The sequence below is a fragment of the Hirundo rustica genome, chromosome 2 (assembly GCF_015227805.2).
Source record: "Hirundo rustica isolate bHirRus1 chromosome 2, bHirRus1.pri.v3, whole genome shotgun sequence".
NCBI lineage: Eukaryota > Metazoa > Chordata > Aves > Passeriformes > Hirundinidae > Hirundo > Hirundo rustica.
The window spans coordinates 21,358,528-21,379,258 of NC_053451.1; the positions used below are offsets into that span (position 1 = coordinate 21,358,528).

Consider the following 20,731-nt stretch of genomic DNA (forward strand, 5'->3'; position numbering starts at 1 on the left):
GAGTTTAAATGTTGGTCTGGGTGAGATGAAAGTTGTATGAAAAATATTGTTAAGACAATATTATTGCATTTTTATATGTAGGTCCAAATATTGTTTATTATGAGATATTAATAACTTTAAAGCTTTTGTTTATTTCTTTATTAATACAGGGCTTGTTTGTCTGGCTCTTTTTCACTCTAGCACTTTTTTTTTTTTTTTTTAGTGCCAAAAAGAGTTCTGGGCTTTCTTTTAATTACTAGGGGTTATTTATCAGTAATTTATTGTGGCTTCATGAGTACATTTATGTATTATCTTACAATAAAAGTCCTGCAGCTGTTTGCTGACATGAACTAAGAGAATTTTTATTCTCTTGTATATTTATACAGACAGAACTTCTGGTCTGGTAAATGTTTCTTTGTGGTTGATCTTCTCTGATACAAATTGCCATCTGTGGCAAACGAAGACAGTGGGCTCATCAAAGACAATGGGCTCATCGCCTTAAAAACTGTTGATTATTAATGCTTATCTAGTTTGTTCCGTTATGTGATATTTCTGTATTTTTTTTATTCTGGGCATTCCGTGTTCCAGTTTCTCAGCCATGACTGAGTGCAGAAGTGTTGCCAAAGCCCTCAAAGGAGTCGGCATGTGTGTTCTTGCTGCTGGCTACCATTCATCATGCACTCCAGTGATGTAAAATTGTGGCGTGTAGTACTTTGTGTGGGTACAAGGGCTTTTCCGTTGCAGTCTGCCCGAAGTGGGCGAAGCTCCGGAGGAACCACAAGGAGAAGAAGTCGGTGGTGATGCTGGTTCTTTGCAGTTCTGCCCTTCGCTCCTTGGAGCTCATCAAGTATGTCAATAGCAAATGCCGTGTTGAGCTTGGCACTCGGTCAGGAGTTTTGTCTTGGAACCGCAGGCAAAAGGCAAAACTGGGACACTGTCCTCTGCTAGCCAGCAATTTCACTGACTCAAACTGATGCAATATCCCTTCCTTCCTTGAACTCTGGGAGTGTGGTGTTCCGTTTTGGACTGAGGTAATGCTCAGTACTTCGGTTGCCTGGGAAGTGTTACTTTTGTGAAAAACCAAAAGGGAACTGTAGCCAATTTAAAGGAAGTGGAACATGTTAGACTATACTTTGGGAACTGAGAAAGTCCATAAAGCATCACGATCCACCACTGGAAGTCATGGCTTTGCACCAAAGGCAGCGAGGACATGGCACTTCAGGGTCTCAGATGCCAAGGTGTGTCTGGCCTGAGTGCCTCCAGGTCTGTGCCAGTGTTCTCAGCTGGCTCAGGCTGGCAGAACTGCTGGGCAGAGATGACAATTTTCAGTGTGCCCTGTCCCTCTTTTTTCCCCTTCTTCATCCTCCCCCTTCTCACGCCAGAAGTTTTGATGACTTTGATGAATTAATGTCTACCTCAAAAATTTCATGGTTGCCTTCTGTATCTTGACCCTACTTCCTGTGATTATCTGTCAGTACAAAATGAGATAGAGAGCTGGGAAGTTCGATTCCATGACACAAGGTAATGAGCATGGATCAGGCAGATAAGTGCCAGTCATGCATGCAGCGACTACTACCTGAGACTTACGTGGTTAGATGTAGATAAACTTTGCAAATTAAAAACTTGGTGCACTGCAAGAAGCATCCAGAGCAAGCTGTCTTAAGTGACATTCAGCAAATACTAATATGTTGTCTCCTGTTCGATGAATACAGAACCTAGAGTTGTTACTGTGTGCAAAAATGGAGTGTCAGAAAAACAAGTCAAGGTTTCTAACAGATTAGTTTGGTTCATTGGAATCTGGACAATGTCTGCAGCAAAGACAGTGGCAGCCTAGGTTTTGCCAGTAGCCATGGGGCAGGGAGACTGTAAAATACAGGTTTGTCCATACAAAGAACCTTCCTTTTGTGCACGCTCATATTCATTAACGCCTTTATCTCAGTAACTGAATTATTCTTTGATTAGTATTTAGTGATTAACCAGTTTTGAACTAAGCTAACTGTGAAAGCACAGGCCGTAATATTAAATATTATCTGAAAAGCTATCTAAACAATATTGCCCCCTACTGATATCTTCTATTGTGTCTGTCCAGTTGTTGATCTCTGTTGATGAGTAGCAAACAAGAATGTACAAAGTGTTCAGAGTACAACCAGGGTTCACTGGAGGACTGTGTGTGTCCCAAACATATTGAGAAATGCCAGCTAGTTTTTCTTTTCTCATGTGTGGTCTTAAGCCCAGCCCTGCTTCTTGTATTTCATTGTTTTTTTTTTTTTTTTTTTTTTTTTTTTAATTGCTAGGTCAATGACAGCCTTTAAAGGAGATTGCAGAGTCCTCAAGTTGTTTGCAAAGCACATAAAGGTAAGGAATTTTAATAGAGAGAGTAAACAGCTAAATAGTGTGATCCCACTTTCTTTTCCAATCCTTTGGCAGTGGTGCCTTTCATGCAGTGTTCATATGAGGTTCCCTCTGTTGGGTGGTGCTTCCTTTGGTGACTCATTGCTGCAGTGTGAGGAATTTCACTAAGCACTGTCTCTGGTAGCTCTTGTGCAACCCTGTGCAGAATGTAGGTGCTTGTGCACCTGCTGGGTTTCACCGTTCCACATTCCCATCGAGTGTTCATTCAAATGCCAGAAGGCTCACACAGCACAGGTCTGTGGAAGCAAGCTGTACCAGCACCCACGTTTGGATGCTGCAAATTGAATGCCTGGATCCCCAGTATCACCTTATGGGGGTGTTGGGAGTAAAGAGTGGACGCTTGGCCTTTGATATAAATGCTGTCAAACACGCACGTGTCATTTGCTTTATTTCACCTTTTTTCCGGTATCTTCATCTTGGAGGGCTTCAGAGTTAATGCAAGTTTTTCAGTATTCCAGAGAATTTTTTGAAATGCTGAAGGAATCTTGATGTTCTCACCTCCAAAAATAGTTGGTGCAATAGCAGATTTTTAAAGTTAAAAAAGATTGAACTTCTAGAGGAGTGTGATGCCCAGCTGGCTTGTTATATTTCTTAATCTTTCTTCCAGATATAATTGTCTGACAGTTTGAGAGACAAATATCATTTGTCTCAGACTTGATGGTGTTCTAGAGAGAAATACAATGAGATCATGGATTTATTTCCAACTCCTTAAGAGGAAATTTTAAAACAGTTATGGGTTTACTGTGATTTTTCTTTCTCTCTTCAAATTAGATAAAGGAACAAATGAATATGTTGGAGAAAGGCGTGTTCCACATTGGGGTTGGAACTCCTGGGAGAGTAAAGGCACTAGTAGAACAAGGTAGGAGAACAAGGAGGGTTTCTTCCCTGGGTATTTTATATTTGGTCTCATGAAAAGTGAAACTTCAACTGGTTTTTTTAGGTTGACATGAACATGTAGATTTGGGCACTAAAGTATGGTTCCGTTTCTTCACTTGTGCTATGTCAGTCAAAACAAGGTCAAGGTTCTAGTACTTTGTTTTATGATGACTTTAAGCTGGCATAAGCCAGCATTAGCAGAGAAAGGCAGAGTAATGCTTCCTCTCACCCACCAGTCCATGCTTCTTCCCCTTTCCTGCTCCTTGTGCAAGCCCAGGAGTCTCTTTGGCAGCTCAGTGAAATGACCCCAATTAAACCAAAACCAGTGTGCACACAAAATCAGGTAATGAGCAGGCAGAGGTGGGGGGGCTTCCTCTTTTGGCAGGAATACTGATTTATGCTGACTTGAAAGTGATTGCAAAACCGTAGTGTGAGATTTAAAGCTCCAGGAAACCAAACACTGCAAGTGGATCAAAAGGAAATAGTGGCAGAAGTCACTGTATCGTATGTCACTCTGAGCTCAGTGTAAACTTCTGGGAGGGGTGGCTGAAAAATCTGCTTGCTGATTTCATCTTACTTCTCATTTGCCTGTAATAAAATTAATTATTCTATATAAATCTCATTTTCTCTTCCCAAATTTGGAGTATTTTTACTTACTCGGTAGACAGTATGTACACAAAGAAAAAGAAACAACAAAATGATGGGATGATAAGGCAATTCTTTCCATTCCTCTTATGCGAGACACTGTCTTGCTCTGACTATGGTCTCTTGGTCGGGGACTGGTGGTGGTTTGGGACTCTACTGCTCCTTCCAAAAGAGTGCAGGAGTAACATCATTTTCTTGCTTTCACCAACATTAAGTGTTAGTGCTCAGCACATCAGCACATTGCCATGAGAGTAGTGAGGTACTGGAACAGGTTGCCCAGAGAAACTGTGGGTGCCCCACAGTGTTAAATTTTATCCCAAGCTCTAGTTCTTTATTGACAGTTTAGTGTTGCAGTGCCAGGTCACATAGAGAAGGGAGAGGAACCAAAACCAATGGGGAAAAAATGGTGGGCACCATGTAGAAGACCAGGGAAAAAATAGGAGAATGTCTGAAAAGCAAGTTTGGAAAGGACCTGTTTTTTTACTGCCATTTATTTGAAGGATAAAGGAATTCTTTGTCAGCCCCACTGACCTGACTCATATTCACATAGCACCCTGTCCTGTAAATTGCTGAACGCTGTGTGTTCCTGTAACATCAATTTTCAGGTTAGGGTCCTTGTAACTTGCCAGTGACATCAGCTGTGGAAATTCAGCTCCTGTGGTTTCATCAAGAGGAAGCTTGAGGAATTACTTTCTGGCAGGATGTTAAGCTCTTGACAAGTCTGGCAACAGTAGTTGTTCTGCTTTTGTGTTTATCTTCCAAAAAGGCATGGGATTATGTGGCTAAGGGAGTTTGCAGTGTCAGTGCATTAGTTTTCCAACCAGCAAACGTAGTAAGTACTTAAGTGTTCAAAGATTAGTTTCCTTGGAAACAGACAGCAAAAGATGTAAAAGCCAAAAATCATTTTGATAAGCACATGTGAGATTATCTTGGTAGTGAAATTTATGTTGCCTTTTTAGATGCCCTGTGCTTAAACTCCACAAAATATATGATTCTGGATTGGAACTGGAGAGATCAGAAACTAAGGAGAATGATGGACATCCCTGAGGTATTGTATAAGCACCTATATATGTTACATTCTGTGTATTCATTACTTTTGTTCGTAGTTCTCAGGTCCTGGTCCCTAAAGTTTTCTCTCTGTAAAGCTGTCTTCAGTGGTAAAGGAACACAAAGAAGTTCACATTGACTGAGAAGTCTGTACTCTGAAGTCTCAAAATTATCGGAGAAAGAGTTTTTCCTTTATTGTTGCAAGTCACAGTTGTGACTTCTATGGTTGTGCTGTGAGTTTCCCCTGATTATGCTCAATGGATGTTCTACCTGTCCCCAGGAAGTTCCCTCAGTAAGGAGAGTTTGTACAGAGTCCTCCACCTCAGCAAATGAGAGAGATGGGCAAGCATCTGGGTGTACAGACAGACTGGGGAATGAGATGCTGGAAAGCAGCACCACGGAAAGGGACCTGGGGGTCCTGGTGGATGGAAAGTGCCCTGAGCCAGCAGTGCCCTGGCAGTCAGGAGAGACAGCCCTGTCCTGGGGGCATCAGGCACAGCATCACAGCCAGGCAGGGGAGGGGATTGTCCTGCTCTGCTCTGAGCTGGGGCAGCCTCAGCTCCAGTGCTGGGGGCAGTTTGGGGTGCCACAATGTAAGAAGGATATGAAGCTGTTAGAGAGCTTCCAGGGGACGGTAATGAGGATGGTGCAGGGCCTTGGGGGAAGCCATATGAGGAGGGACTGAGGGCACTGGGTCTGCTCAGCCTGGAGAAGAGGAGGCTGAGGACAGATCCCACTGCAGTTACAGCTTCCTCAAGAGGGGAAGAGGAGGGGCAGGCACTGATCTCTTCTCTACAGTGATCAGTGACAGGACCTGAGGGAATGGCCTGAAGTTGTGTCAGGGGAGGTTTAGGCTGGATATCAGAAGGTTCTTCCCCCAGAGGGCGGTTGGGCACTGGAACAGGCTCCTCAGGGAAGTGGTCACAGCACCGAGCCTGACAGAGTTCAGGAAGTGTTTGGACAATGCTCTCAGACACAGGGTGTGATTCTTGGGGTGTCCTGTGCAGGGCCAGGATTTAGATTTGATCCTTGTGGGTCCCTTCCAACTCAGCATTTTTTGTGATTCAGTGAAAGGTTTCCTCAAAAACTGAACAAAACCTCAGCCAAACATCTATGTTTCTCCATCTGAGTTTAAGATAATATCATATGAGTTAATCTACAGACAGTTCTCTCTTTTTTTCTTTCCTTTTCTTTCTTGTTTTGTTTTGTTTTGTTTTTTTGACAAGAAGTAGGCTACAAACAACTTAGAACCATCCATCATTTGTATGCTCCTAAGATAATTCCCCATTCTTTTCAGTTCTGAAATCCAGCTTTTATATTTCTTGCTGTAACAAGCTATGTTTACAGTATGTTGTGGGGCATCAGCTGTTTCTAGCCAGATGAAGAGGCAGTTTCCTCCATTAGTGCTTGTTAGAAACCTCCCAATTTCCTGCACAGTGCTTCAGGTTCTGTACATTTAGAGCAGGTCCATACACTGAAGGAATCTCCAGGGAAAAGGACTTCTTTTGCGTATAGACACTGAGCTGTTTCACAAGTGAAACAAATTATCAGTCATTAATCCATCTGTGTGCTTGTCTAAGTATTTGAATGTGCTGCATTTTACAGCCCGACGTACACAGAAAAAAAGAATGCATTGAAGAAATGAAGTAGCAAAAAAACCCCCAAAAAACCCCCCCAAACCCTGCCTTTGCTTTTTTAGAGGCAAGGAGGCTCCCTCTTGTGGTTAATACATAAGGCTTTTTTTTGTATGGTGCTTGCAGTTATACCTGTAAGTTTTTTAAAGAACAGAAAACACGAAATTACAGACAATTCAGTACAAAATCACAGGCAGTATAAAAGGAGCTGATGTCAGTGGGATGGATTTTTTAAGTCATCTGAAGTAAATATCCATAAAGTAGGCCATAAGTGATCCACCTCCAAAAAATTAAGATTATGTTGCCAATATTTCTTTCTGGGCTATTGCAAACCTCAACTATAGCTTTCATCTCACTCTAGGCAGCATCATAGCAGTTCTGTGTGTCTGTCTAGAAATACAGGCCAGAAGCTGTGACTCCAAGTTATTTTATTAAGGTGAAATCCAAAGGCTATCTTAGCATAAAAAATTAAAGTTTAGTTCGAGTTCAATCCAGGTAGGTAAAACAATCATATGTTATATTAGGATAAGCAATAGATATTTATGTGTGATTACAGAATAGTGAATATGTAATTACAGACAAGTCTTCAAACTGTAGAAGCTGAAGGTAACACATCATAAAGAAAGGGTTTTGACATCTTGGGCGTTATAAGTGGAGTATTTTGCAGGTATTTATCCCACTACAGACATCAGGCAGATTCCTGAAAGTTATGTATAAGGAATGTCAACAGCGAAAGACACCCAAATAATGTTTTGGTGATGAGGCATCTTGACACCACTTGTAAACCAGTGGGATGTTCCAGCAACCTGTGGGCTTCAAATATGGAATACAGTCTTAGGCAGCTTTTCTAATTACATAGAAAAATGTCAAATACATGCTATGAATGGTTATAAGTTTTCTCAGAGAGAGGAAGTACAGTACCAAAGACAATTTAGAGAATTGGCTGTTTGATGCACTGGTTTCTTTCACCTGTGTTAGTTGTGGAGGCAAAATTGTACACTTAGAAACTCAGCATACTGGCCTGTTTTCAGTGCAAACCTCAATTATCGATAATTTCTTTGCATACTTAAGGTGCAACATTGCTAAACTGTGTTTATCACCAGAAAGCGGGAACAGCTGGAAGCACATGTCCATTGTACTTGCCGTTTTTGTAGTCACCCAATGTTCAGCGGAGAATTCTGTACACAGAGGTATATTTTAATAAATATATGAATTTAAAAACACATGGGATCTTCCCACGTGGCAGTTCTGTATCCCATCATATCCACACAATGGATGGTGCCCTGATCCACTGCTCTCAGCTGCCTCAGATTCTCATTAGTTGATGCTGTTGGATTTTTTCATTCTCTGTTTCTGTGTCTCCCACTTCATTCATCCCAAACAATGGAGGGAGAAGGAGATGAAAGCTCCCAAAGGAACCACAGGAGGAGTTGAAGGAGTTTATCAGACTTTGTCTTGGCACACTGGAATTGAAGTGAAGCGTAAAGGTGTAAATAAAAATGAATTGTATACTTTCTGATCTGACCAAAGGACAAGCTTCCTGCTTTGAAAGCTTTTTGTACAGAGGTGGATGACAATACAGAGCTGTCTCAGCTCCTCAAATTACTTGTTCTTATGATTCAAGTGAAGGTTTTTTCAATTAAACCCAATATTGTATTGTCTGCAAACACACACCAAGTCTTCAGTATATTTGAAAATATGCTAATTGGAAGTTTCAGACTTCATGAAAATAAGAGGTTTGTGAGAAATGGACTTTTGATAGAAAGACAACTATTTTCACCTTCGTGTAGCACATCCAGTCTGAAATTGAGGCTGGCTGGGCTTTTTTACATCATTTATTCCTCTGCAAAGTGGAGGCACAGAAGGATATAATCCTGAGAGAAAACCTGCAAACAAGTTATTTGTAAATGGTAAGAGAGAGCTATAAGGAAACTCTGGACTGTGATGATAAAGAACCTTGTGTTCCCTCTGAAATGTGTAGTCAATATTTGCTCTGTAATACATTTGTTTTATCTTTAGATAAGCCATAAGCTACAGCCATATCAGTGTCATAAACCAAAGTACTTTGTATGCAGCACAGCTTCAGGCTCACTTCCATTCAGGTGTCTCAGGCACAGACTGGGCTGTGCCTGTTGCACTGCCCTTGATCTGCTTTATGCCAGTTGTTAGTCTGGAAAGTCCTGTAGGGATTCTGTAGCCCAGGATGGGCCTTTTGCTCTGGTATGCCTTACCAACTCTGCCAATGACAGCCTTTCTGTAGCCCTCTGAAATGGGACTTTAGGGCTGCAGGGCAAATGATGGGTATTTTAAAAAATGGAAACATTCTAGAAGACCTTGTATAGGAATCTCTTCTTTAATTTCTAGTAAGGTGCCTGAGCAAATAAATAATGGTATCATTATCAGTAACTTCTTATTGCTTTCTTTGACTTTTGTTTTCTTTAGATAAAGAAAGAAACAATTGACCTACTGGAGAAGAGTATTATAAAGCTGTGCAGAGATGGATCTGTGAAGCTGGGACTCTTTTAATGAGTTTACCGACAAGGAAGTAATTTGCAGCTGCATTTTGCTATTATCCGGCCTGCCATTGAATTTTGACTTTTCAGAGGTCTCTATACAGAAGGCACATTGCAACTTTTTCTGAGTTTTCTTTTAATAAAAAGCCAGAAGTTTTGTTTGTAGTTCTAGTATTATTTTTATTGCAGGAACAATGTCACACTGAAGTCAGAGTTGCACTGCTTTCACCTGCTAGATTTACTACTGTCTGTCACTAGTGAGACTTTGAAGATGAGTAAACATGGGTGTGAAAGTCTTTGCACAGCTCGGTTTTCTGTTCCCTCCCTGTGCTGCCCCAAGTGAGACACGTCCTTCTCTTGTGAGAGTGGTAATCTAGTTCTTGCCCTTGGGGGTCTTTGAAAAAGTTGTATGAATTTCAGTAACATGTTAAGAAGGTATTTTTCACCTATCTGTTCTAGAGCTGGCCAAATGCTACTTTTTGCTTTTGCATGATAAATTATCTGTATATTATACTGAGGTTTTAGTTTGGTCAAACTGTTGAAGTGTGCAAGAAACATTCTTATGTTTGGCCTTTTAAATTAAAATGAGGTGATCTCTGGGTGATTCTTTTGTCATTGTGGATAGTAGGGAACGGGTAGATTCTTTTTCAGAGAATGAGATGAATAGAGGTGAGGAAATCGTTAATATCTTAGATACTGATTGATCCAAGTTGGATATTTTAAAAATGAGTAGTCCTACAATAAAGAACACGCAACCTTTTTACAACCTTTAATTGCATCTCAGTCAATAGCAATTAATGTAATAAGTTAAGAAAACTGTTTGGGTCTTCCAAAGCAATGTTCTCTGTCCGTTGCTGTCTCAGCACCTGCAGTCCTCCCCGGTGGAATCCAGTGCAACTGGAGCAGAACTCCTTTCATTGTATTCCATGCCTGTTACCTGGGCAGCTATGGAACTGAGGGGAGAGGAAATAATGCATCTGAAATTACACAGAAATTCCAGTATAGCTGACAGTATCCCTGCAAATGAATAAGACATAACAAATCCTAATGAGCTGTGGGGCAGGAAAAATATATCTAAGCTTTTCCAGGAGGCATAAACTGGACATCCTGATCAAAGTACACAATTACTTGATTGGTACAAGCTGATCATGGGGATCCAGGCACAAATACAGAAAACAAGGAAGAGAGATCTAGTTAATAAGTAATTCTTCACCATAATGCAAGTCTGAACAAACAATACAGTCTCCTAACAATAAGGACAGTATCTCAGCTGAAACACTCTCCAGCACAAGGATATTATTCCTTTCTCTCACCAAGAAGAAAATGAAAAACGAGACGAGTCTTCTTCCCAGAGAGGGAGAAGCCCAGCCTTCCAGGTGTCCAGATAACAGTGCATTCAAACAGCAGAGGCTGCCAGCTTGGAAGCCCCAGCTCACCATCGCATCTGTGCTCTCCAGCTTCTTTCTGACAGGGGCATTCTGCCTCACTGTGGGAGTCTGCCTTGTCCTGTCTGCAAACAGCGTCAGAGAAATACAGGTTGGTCTGGGAGTGGTGTTCTTTGATATTCTGTAAAGAAGAAACCAGGCCAGGTTTGGAGGGAAAAGGCTTTGAGTGTTTGCTTCTGAATAAAGGTGATAGCAATGGCTTCATGCCTTGGACATGTGTCCAGCACATGTATTCCTTTGAAAATCTTCAGAAGCAGTTGGTCATCAAAAAAATTACAGCACTGGGTGGGAATATTTGAAATATGGGTGATAATTACTGCCACTGGCTGGTAATACCAAAATGTCATTTTCTGGGGTTTTAAAGGGAAATAAGCAAATCCCTCAGAGATTGTTTGACACTATAAGAACATCCATGTTTTCTGGGGCAAAATCTTGAAATACGGGGAACCCTAATGTTTAAATCCCTCCTGCAGAAAAGGTTATTCGGACTGTGGTGTTGTGAATAGACCCCTGTTTGGAGCCAACACTCAGCACTACACCCAGGCTGTTCAGCAGGGATGGGCCATGATGCATGTGGAGATTTGTCAAGCGTTCCTTGGTCAGCCAGCCCAAGGTGCAGGAGTGTTCTTCACTCAGCACTCCTTTGCCGAGGAGCAGATGTGAAAGTTCTACAACAGTCATCAAAAGGCTCTGAACTAGCTTTAAATTAAGGGATAAGTTTTGTGGTTGTTCATTGAGGCCAAGTCCTCACTTTACCTCTTCATTTTCAAGAATGTTTTTGGCAGTCCGAAGTCACTTAGAAGAGAAAGGCTTTGAGAGACCTTGGACCTAAAGCACTAACCTTTTCCTATAAGCATGTCCTTGATTACAATATATTTGCTTGTTCACTTCTCTGACAGATAGATTATTCAGATAAATGCTCAGATTGTTCAAAGCTCCGTGAAAATTCCTCTAACTGGAATAAGGAATGCCACTGTTCTGTTAATTTCACGCTAAAGGAAGCGATATTGGTAAGTGGGTGCAAAAAAACCAACTCAGGTTGGTACCACCTGTTACCTATATTCCTAATGATAAGACAGTAATTCTGTTCTGTAGAGCACCTGAGTAAATTTGCTTTGTACTTTTTCAGAACATCTAATGCTCAGAATTTTACACTTTTGCCTTTGTTGTTCATTTTGGTATTTTTATCCAAGAACAGAATCCTTGGCTGGGAGATGTCCAAGGGGAAGAAGGGAGTAGAGGAAATGGTGTTTGATTGTGGAGGTGACTCTCTGTGTCTCTCTCTGAGTCAGTGGCAAAGCCTTGCCCTTGGCCTGGGGTTGGTTGTTGCTGCCCTGCTAAGCTCTCAAGTGAGAAGGAAATCTGAAGCTCTGACCACTTTACATAAGTAGACCCCTGTAGTCATTTTTACAAGGGTTATGCTGCTAATCCCCCAGGTCCTTGAAATAATTCAAGTCTAGCAGTGTGATTCTGAAGTTTCTTTTGGAAAAAGTATCCTGTTTCCTGCCTTAAACTACCAGATCGTGTTGTTGAGACTGTTAAAATGCTTCATGTTCTGCCAAAGAGATCTTATACTGAATAAATGATCCCTTAAAATTACAGTGCAATTTAAAGTCACTTTAGGATTCTTCGGTATTGGGGAGGCTGTTAAAATACTTCGTAATTCTTCAGATTAGAGTGATGTTTGAGATGAGAAGTCAATTTAACTGAGTAATGGGTTTTTATAGTTGCATAATTATCTTTCATGTGTGATTTGTGTGCTTAGAATTCTCCTTTTCATGTGAAGGTTTTTGTGCGCCTTCTTTTAAGGAAAATGAGTGCCTGTCTCTACTATATGATTCATAGTCATTACAAGTTCATGGCCAGCTTGAGTAAAATAATTATCAGGCATTTTTATTTTATGTTTTGTTTGCTGATTTAAATTACGTTTAATTTTGTGCCAAAACATAAAAATTAACAGTTAGGTTAAATATTAGATTCTAGCCCATGACTGCTGTATTGCTTAGGATGTAGTTACAGACATTTTAATATCTGTACTTAATTCCCCTCTTTTTTTAGCAAGTAACAGGATTTCTCCTTCCCTTCATGAACTCTCCTTATTGAAGGGATTTATCCTTGGATTCTAGGGTGATGTTTTTATGTACTATGGTCTGCAAAACTTCTATCAAAACCACCGTCGATACATGATGTCAAGAAGTCATGCACAGCTGTTGGGCCGAAATGTAAACGTAAGTTTTCTTTTTGTGTTGTGAGATCAGCAGCACTTCCAGCAGGTGTGCCTTTGGCCATATGGAGAGCTAACCAGGCAGAACCATAAGTGTGTTTAGGTGGCTCTAGGGAATAATAAAGTACAGATTTTCAGTGTTCGGTCCCAGCTTTTATGCTTGTTAGAGCCATTATGTCTAATAAGTTAATAAGAGAGGAAGATGGGAGGGGTGGGATAAAAGATGTCACTCCAGTGTTGTATTTCTCAAACCTGCACCTTGTAGTGCTGATTAAAAATACATTGTCTTTTTAAAATAAATATACAGAAGGCTTTTCCTTCTTCTGTTGTCAGTCTTCTTTCCCAGAAGTGTATTAAACTGTGCTTTTATCATAGAGCAAAGGAATTAAGTTATCCTAAGTCTTTAGTTTTGCTATCTTGCCTTGGAAGTAGGCAAGGAGCAGTAAAAAGTTTGTTCTGAAATAAGTATTCATGTATTCTAAGTGTGCAATGTAGAAGTCTAAAGAAGGAGTAGACAACATCACCAGCAGCAGACCTGCCTAAGGAAACTGGAGAATGCAATCAAAGCATTGAGGTTCTTTTACTTAAAAATCAAAAGCATATTTTCTTTGGCTTAAAACTAGCATTTCTTAATATGCACATAGTCCATACATGCTTTCAGTATATATATGATGGTTGTGCCATGATAATCTGTTGTTTCTATAAAATGCTTTTACAACTCTCCAGACATGTTCCTCATTTCTATAAAATGCTTCTTACAACTCTCCAGGTGTCCTGTCAGCTTGTTTGTTTGCATCCAGATGCAGCTGCTTTTGGCTTTTGTGCCAATCAGATACACGCCTCATTGGAGTTACTTGAAAATGTTTCTGTGTTGAAACCTGAAGATTTATAGTTTCTTATAAAATGGGATAGGAAAGATACGATAAAGCTGAGGTGGACTCCTGTTTTTCGTTCTGTATCTTCATACATCAAGATTTGCCCTTGCTATACCGCAGTAATGTGGCCAACTACATCTGCTGTTCTCCAGCACTAATGCAGCCCAGGTCAGAATTTAAAAGGAGGAAAAATAAGATCTTCTAGGATAGGCAAAGGCTTCACTGGAACATTTTCAGTTGTAGCCATTTTACAATAGCAGATCCCCAAACCTGTTTTTGTAGTCTGGAGCTTGCAAGTCAGCGGCAGGATTTGCTGAAGACCTAAAGTTTCTGTACCTAGATATGGAGGGTGTTCCTGAAATACAGACCCGTTCATTTGGATGTCTCTCTAATGTGACCAAAAGGTACTGGAGACTTAATTGTTCAGTGGCTTTTCAGAAGAGGGCATGGGAGGACACCAGCAAATGAAACCCAAACCCCAGCTCTGTGCCTGATTGTTGTGTGGCCTCGAATGCAGATCCAGAGGAGCCACTGCGCGCCCTTCAGCACCTACAGGAACGGGACTCCGATGGCGCCGTGCGGGGCCATTGCCAACAGCATGTTCAATGGTACGTGGGCACCTTCCTCTGCCCCTTACTGAGTCCCTCTTGGAGCTATTCCCTCACCCCAACCCAGGGAGACCTGGTGTTGCCAGGCCTCTTCTTCCTCCACAAAGCCTCTCACGAGGGGCTTTTTTTGGCGGTGCTGCTCTGGCGAACGTGAGGCTCTGCTTCCTACTGTTTAGTAACTCGGCCCTCATTTGGAAACTGAGGGAGATTTCTCATTATCTAAGGCCCTCTTCTTTGTGACTGGACAGCAGGAGTGAGGAATTTAGGCCCTCTTGAATTAAGGAGTGAGGATACAACAGTTTTAATGTACTTTCTTGAACAGTGATGGGGGAGCCCAGATTCCGCCTTCCCACAATTATGTGCTTAAGAAGAAGGATTCTCCATGTTCTCATTACTTTGGGTCTTTGGATCTGTGTGGTTTCATTTTTGTTTTTAGAATGCCGGAAGCATACATAATCTTAATTAGATCCTGGATTTGATCTCTGTAGTAATCTAGTGGGCAAAATTTGCTTATGAGTTACACTTGGGAGATTTCAGAATGTCTCTTCAGAAGGGAAAGCAACAACAGAAAAAAACTGTACAGACTTTTCTCCGCTACCCCATCTTTTTTGTCTTCCAGTTTCTACCACTCCCTGTTCCCACTCTTTTTTTAACCCATTCCATGCAGCAGGCTTTGAGAAGGCAGCAGCTCTTTCCAAGCAGCTGTGCTACCCACACCAGGGGATTTGTGAAAGCCAGTTGCGTTATAACTTCTAGATCCATTTGATTTTCACCTGCTTGCTTCGCCACCTGCTTTCCCTGGAAGTGTGATTTACTGGGTTGGGCTCAGACCTCAGCCAGCAGAGCCCAGCTGTGCGCAGCCCACACTGTCCTGGAGCATGTGAGTGAGAGTAAAGACGAGCAACTGAGCAGGCAGAGCTCAGAGCATTGCAACTCCTGTTCATGAAATGGTGACAGATAGCTGGGGATGTGGTGGGCCACAGAAGGATCACTTCCCCACAAGAGTGTGTCTGAGCTTTAAGGAGCTGCACAGGTTTTGTAGGAGGAAACAAAAAAAAGTATGCGTCCATTGATGCTTGCGCAGCTGAGTTGTGTTTTTCATGTCTCCTAAAAGGCAACCCCTCCCCATCTGTATCATCTGATTGCCCCTGCCCATCATCCCATTGGCTGCCTAGGGGTTTACAGAGCTGTTAATGAGTCCTATACTGTTTTTGCCTAATGTTAAATTAATCTGTGTAGGAAAATAATAATGGATGAAAACAAGCGCTGTTCACGCACTGAAACTGGATGGCATGGTTAGGCACAATTTTAACTAAATGGTTTTTGATTGAAGAAAGTGTTTCTGTCCAAGTCGGTAAGCAAGCTCTAATTGGCATAAAACTACAGCAAAATTTTCTCCAAAGGACTGGATTTCTCTGATTGTGCTTTTACCTCTACCCTAGTCCCTGAAAACACATCATGCATAGCAAAGTTTTGGGACAGCTGTCAAATTCTAGGGGAAACTAACTAGGACAGTAACTCCTGTAACTAGCTAGAGAGCTCAAAAAGTGTTTTGCAGAGAAGCAAGTCCCACAGGAGTTGAGGGACAAGAGGAATATGCACAGGGATTGATAGGAGATGTTCAATCTTTAAAACTTTAGGAGTTCTAAGTCTCTGATACCTTAATTCTTCTTGGGAAATGTGCAGTGCTCCATGCACATGATGAAAACTTTCCCAGGACATTCAGGTTTTCTATCCACTTGAAAGATGCTTCATTGTGACATTTTTTTGTTAGTCGTGCTGGCAATTAGAATGGCTGCCTTTGACTCACAGATGTTGTTTATTGTATTCCTTGCAGATACTATTGATCTTTTTTACAGTCGTAACTCATCTGTGATTCAAGTGCCACTGCTGAGGACTGGAAACAGTTGGTGGACAGATAAAAATGTGAAATTTCGCAATCCTGAGGCATACAATCTCTCTTCTGCATTTGCAGGTAAGAATGGTTCTGCTGGTGGTCCTTATTTTTCAGTGGCTTCCATATCTCCCCCTTCATGTTTCTCCCATTCTGAGAAAAAGCACCTTTGGGAGAAATAATCTCCCAAAGTTGAAGACGCAGCTTGAGAGGGTAACTGAGAGCAGAGGACACATTTAGCCAAAATACCACCTTTTTACTTTTTTAATCAGTGACCACAGAAATTGAGAGAAAATGGCTTTGGAAGACTGAAGTTAGCCCACATCAACACCCTTCTTTATAGTTTCCTGTAATGCTTGATCTGTTCAGAGAAAGCACGAATACAGTTGGTTTTTTTATTCTTGTTGAAAACATCTGTCAAGGAGAATTGCATGTCCCATCTTTCCTTCATGCCTTTGCAGATTCTTGGGCAGTTGTGAGACATGAGAGGCTGCCTTTGTCACTAGTTCCTTCAGACCTGTTTCCTAGGGCTATTTCCTCGTTATGGTTGATGTCTATTGAAGTGGGGCTAAAAGCTGCCTGTTGTGGATCAGGGCAGTGCTGTGCTGGGTGCAGTATGCAAGAATTAATCATGTGAGTAGTTTTCATGGGACAGATTCTAAATGTCATAGGCTGTGCCATTAGATTGCAAAATGCTGCCTTCCTGACTGCACAGGGATATATTAATGTGTAAAAATGAAGGCAAGCTCCTCATTATGGAGAACATCTCGCTTGCCGAAGAGACAAGAATCCAGAATAAGCAGTATTTTCACTTGTGCAAGTCACTTTGTTTTTCCTTTGCTTGAAGGTTCTAATATGTAGCATTTGAGGTGAGTGGGCATGGAGACGCTGTTACCTGGCATATGTATAATTTTGGACAGTGTCTTATGTCTCTTCCACAGCTCGTTTTCTGTGCTGGTTGTGTGAGGCCCAGAATCTCAGCAAGCGCTGTTTTTACTGACGGCCTCTTTCCTGCTTTGTGCCTGTGTGACCAGGGACAGCCAGACCCCCTTACTGGCAGAAACCGGCGTACCTGTTGGACGAGGACGATGAGAGGAACAACGGTTACGTGAACGACGACTTCATAGTCTGGATGCGAGTGTCGGCCTTTGCGACGTTCCGGAATCTCTACCGGCGCGTCAGTCGCGTGCGGCACTTCGCCGAGGGCCTGCCAGCAGGGAATTACACCTTCCGGATTTCCTACAGTATCCTTTCAGGCTCCCTGCGGCCGCTGGAGAGCTGCAGTGAGATGGAAGTGAAGAGGGTTTGAATGGTCAGCTGGCAGAGAAACCGTGCGGAGCGCCCCTGTGTCAGCAGAGCCCTCTGAGGGGTTTGGGCCGTGTCCTGACTGACAGGAGCTTTCGTGCTGGTGCAAAAGCCCCCTCACACCCAGCAGTGCTTTTGTCAGCAGGAGTTATGTCAACATGGCCATGAATTTCTCCTCTTTCTCAGCTGATGGAGATGTGGTTTTAAAGGTTCTGTCGTGGTTCTACTCTGGAAGCTTCCGTGGGAGAGATGAAAGGTAAACTCACATAACGTTCTGGCTACAACATATCGGGTCAAGGTGAGCTCTTAGCCTCGCAGGAACCATGTGGAGGGTCATGATGAGCTTCCCAAAAGGCCCGTTTTCAACTGAGCTTTCAGAGCAAATTAATGCAGTAGCAGTCCTATAAATTATGAATATGAAATTTACAATGTTTTTAAAAAGCAAGTATTTCCACATGCACACGAAGACTGTATCTAAAATAACTGTGTTTCTTACCACCAGCTGCCTACCACCTCCCAAAAAACAGCTGGGTTTTTGGATCCAGAATAGCAGAAACATCACCAATCAGTTAAAGGAGTTTTGGCAGAAAATGCAGACCTCAAAACTCTTTATGCCTTGGAAAGCTTTTGGAGCGTTTAACCACTACTTTCTCTTCTCCTGGAAACAGTGTACACTTTGTTAGCAAAATCTTAACGTCCTTCTCTCAGATTTCCCTGTTACCAGGTTCAAGGGGAGGAAGCATGTGATTCTTTCAACCGTGGTATGGAGTGGCGGAAGTAACCCATTCCTGGGAATTGCCTACCTGGTTTCTGGAGCAGCAGCAACCCTGGCAGGTTTTGTCATAACTGGCATCCACTTAAAGCTCAGGAAAAAGAAAACATACTTTCAGAAGCAATAAGGTTCCCCTGACTTTCTGAACAAAGACAGAAGTGTGCAATGGACAAAGAAGGTGCAGCGCAGACCTTTCACTCTTTCCCCTGAGCTCCGGACCATTTTCAGTGTCAGGTTTGGTGAATGTAAGCAACTGAGGGACAGGATTGTTCCATCATCAGAAACCAAACTTACCTGAGGTGCCATTCTCATTAATGTACCTGTGAGCCTAAATTTGTTTCCTTGGAAGCTTGTAGTGAGATGAGCTTCCCACAGCAGATAGCTCAGATTAGAATCGCAGTGGCAAAGAAATTATGTGGTACCAATGTCTGGCCAGGAGTCAGGGTCCATTTTAATTTCTTACTCAGCCCATAACTCAGGCAACATTTCTCTTAACTGACATGGAGCTTTGGATGGGTAAAAAGTGAGGTCAATCTTGATCCAACAAAAAGCTTGAGCAGGTAGAACTCACTGCTAAAATCTGCTTGTGGGCCACAGACATGTGCTGAATGGCTTGGCTTGGTTTTATCTACCTTTTTCAGTTATGCTGAAAAAGCAACCAATTCACATCAGTGTATTCACTCCAGTTTGACACCTGATTTGTGGTTGAATACAGGGCATTTATTAGGAGTTTGGAGTTTGTTTAGATCAAATTTACTGGATTTATCTAGCACCTGAGAGCTGGAGGGCATCGAATCACTGATTTACATTTTTTTTAAATTATGGTTTAATTGAAATCCTAAATTAAAAGCTCCTTTAATGTAAAATATTTAGCAGAACCATCTACCTAATATAAGTATTAGGCCAAAATTGCACTCCTACTTACCCCACCCTTCCATTTGGAAGTTCACAAATTCTTACATGACACTGAATGGTAATTTACTGTCAATAAAAAGCAAAGCACCAGAAAATCTGTCAACTTAATTTAAAGCATACACTGCAGCTCATGAATAGGTTCATCAGCGTTCATGTTCAAAATTTTACACATTTAGGACTTATTTCTAGTCTCACAAAATGAAGGAACGGCACTGAAGAAATTAGGTCAAGCATACTGTGGCAGGTGTGAATTTTTTTAAAATAGTTTTTCTGTTGTAAAAGTGCAAGTGGAATAAAAGACTTTCAATTCCTTTCATAAGTATTTTGTGTGCCTTGCCTATCTCCTAAAAAAATTCCTCAATAGAACAAGAAAGGAATCACAGACTGGAGCAGGAGAAGGGGATGTGGGAATGCCAAGGCACCAACATCTGCCTTTGAGAGTGTCTGGGGCCAGACATCTGGCGACCTGTGACAGATGGCCCCTGCTGAAAGGGTTTGCAGCACCACAGAAGGTGCAGTTTCCTTGAAGTTCTGCTTTGTAGCTGAGCCATGAGCAGCAGAAGGGGAGCTGCTCTAGTTCCCAGCCCAGCCTGGGAGTACAGTCCTGTTCCACCGATGCTTTGTGCTGGCCTGGGAAAGGTGCCTGTCCCCTCTGCTCTTCCTGCTCGGGGCCAGTCACCTCCATCCTGAAGCTGTAGAAACAGGGCTCCTGGATTTCAGCCCTTGCTCCTGGATCTGTCAGGAGCTGTGGAAGAACTCCACCTGTCACTGGGCTGTACAAGACACAGCATGAAGCAGTGCATTCAACAATGCTTATGGTCGTTAGTCTAAATCACTTTTAACAGTGGGACATGCTCCTAAATATTTTAAGTCCTTTTGAAAATGTAATCTCATGCAGCTCTGGAAAACCTTGGTGGGATTTCCTGACAAAGCTGAACTTACATTTTCTGGCCCCTAACAGACCATAGGAACTTCTTTATTTTTCTCTTTCTTGTTTATGGGGTTTTTTTCAGTGTCCAAGAAACTGACTTTCAAGAAATTATAGGGGTGGTTAAGTCACCATGCAATTGTCATTGATTTCATTTTTTCATTAAGTATCTGGTAAAAAAGTTAGTAAAAGGAGACTGAATAATCTGAATAAGGAGATATGTATTTCAGTGAGTCAGTGTCTACCAGGAAAAAAAGTTATCCAGAAAACACGGCCCATCAAGCAGTGTTTGCCCATTATCTCCCAGAGGTTTTTGCAGGAACCTCTTCTCTTGAACTAGAGATTGTCTTCAAACCCCTCCATAGAGAAGACCTGTCTTCAAACAAGTCTATGTGTTTTTCCTGAAGTTGTCTAAGTCTTTCTTTATAAACCCAAAATCTCATTTTTCATCTCAGCACAGTTCTACACATGCCTTACATCTTTCTGGTACCCTCTGAACAGTGTCCTTGGAAGCTGCTGCTCCAGCTCCAACTGTTTCTCTTGTTAGCTCTGAGAAGCTCTGCAGCGTCTGTCTGGTCCAGGATGGTGCTGCCCAGACCAGAGCAATGGGAATGGAAGGTCTGATGGATTACTCCCAGCAGATGGAATCTGCCTTGCTC

General features: G+C 42.0%; 2 protein-coding genes across 10 annotated transcripts in view; both read left to right on the forward strand.

Annotated features, from left to right (window-relative positions):
* The window catches only part of CMSS1 (cms1 ribosomal small subunit homolog), a 222,888-nt gene extending 213,183 nt beyond the window's left edge, over positions 1-9,705 (forward strand). For all 8 annotated transcript variants that reach the window (XM_040089124.2, XM_040089137.2, XM_040089131.2 and 5 more), the window contains 5 exons: positions 724-826; positions 2,274-2,334; positions 3,163-3,250; positions 4,872-4,960; positions 9,036-9,705. In XM_040089124.2, the coding sequence (XP_039945058.1) occupies positions 724-826; positions 2,274-2,334; positions 3,163-3,250; positions 4,872-4,960; positions 9,036-9,119 (425 nt within the window). In that variant the 3' untranslated portion in view covers positions 9,120-9,705. The remainder of the gene's footprint in view (positions 1-723; positions 827-2,273; positions 2,335-3,162; positions 3,251-4,871; positions 4,961-9,035) is intronic.
* A 724-nt stretch (positions 9,706-10,429) lies between these two features.
* Positions 10,430-18,442, forward strand: LOC120749041 (cell cycle control protein 50C-like). 2 transcript variants are annotated; one of them, XM_040056129.2, is made up of 7 exons: positions 10,430-10,646; positions 11,455-11,561; positions 12,678-12,779; positions 14,168-14,258; positions 16,096-16,233; positions 17,187-17,396; positions 18,166-18,442. In XM_040056129.2, the coding sequence occupies exons 1-7, from the start codon at positions 10,430-10,432 to the stop codon at positions 18,354-18,356; spliced, it is 1,056 nt and encodes a 351-aa protein (XP_039912063.1). In that variant the 3' UTR covers positions 18,357-18,442. The 2 variants fall into 2 exon arrangements, with proteins under 2 accessions (XP_039912063.1, XP_039912062.1); XM_040056128.2 differs by having other exon boundaries at positions 10,430-10,642; positions 11,451-11,561.
* The last annotated feature ends 2,289 nt before the right edge of the window (positions 18,443-20,731 follow it).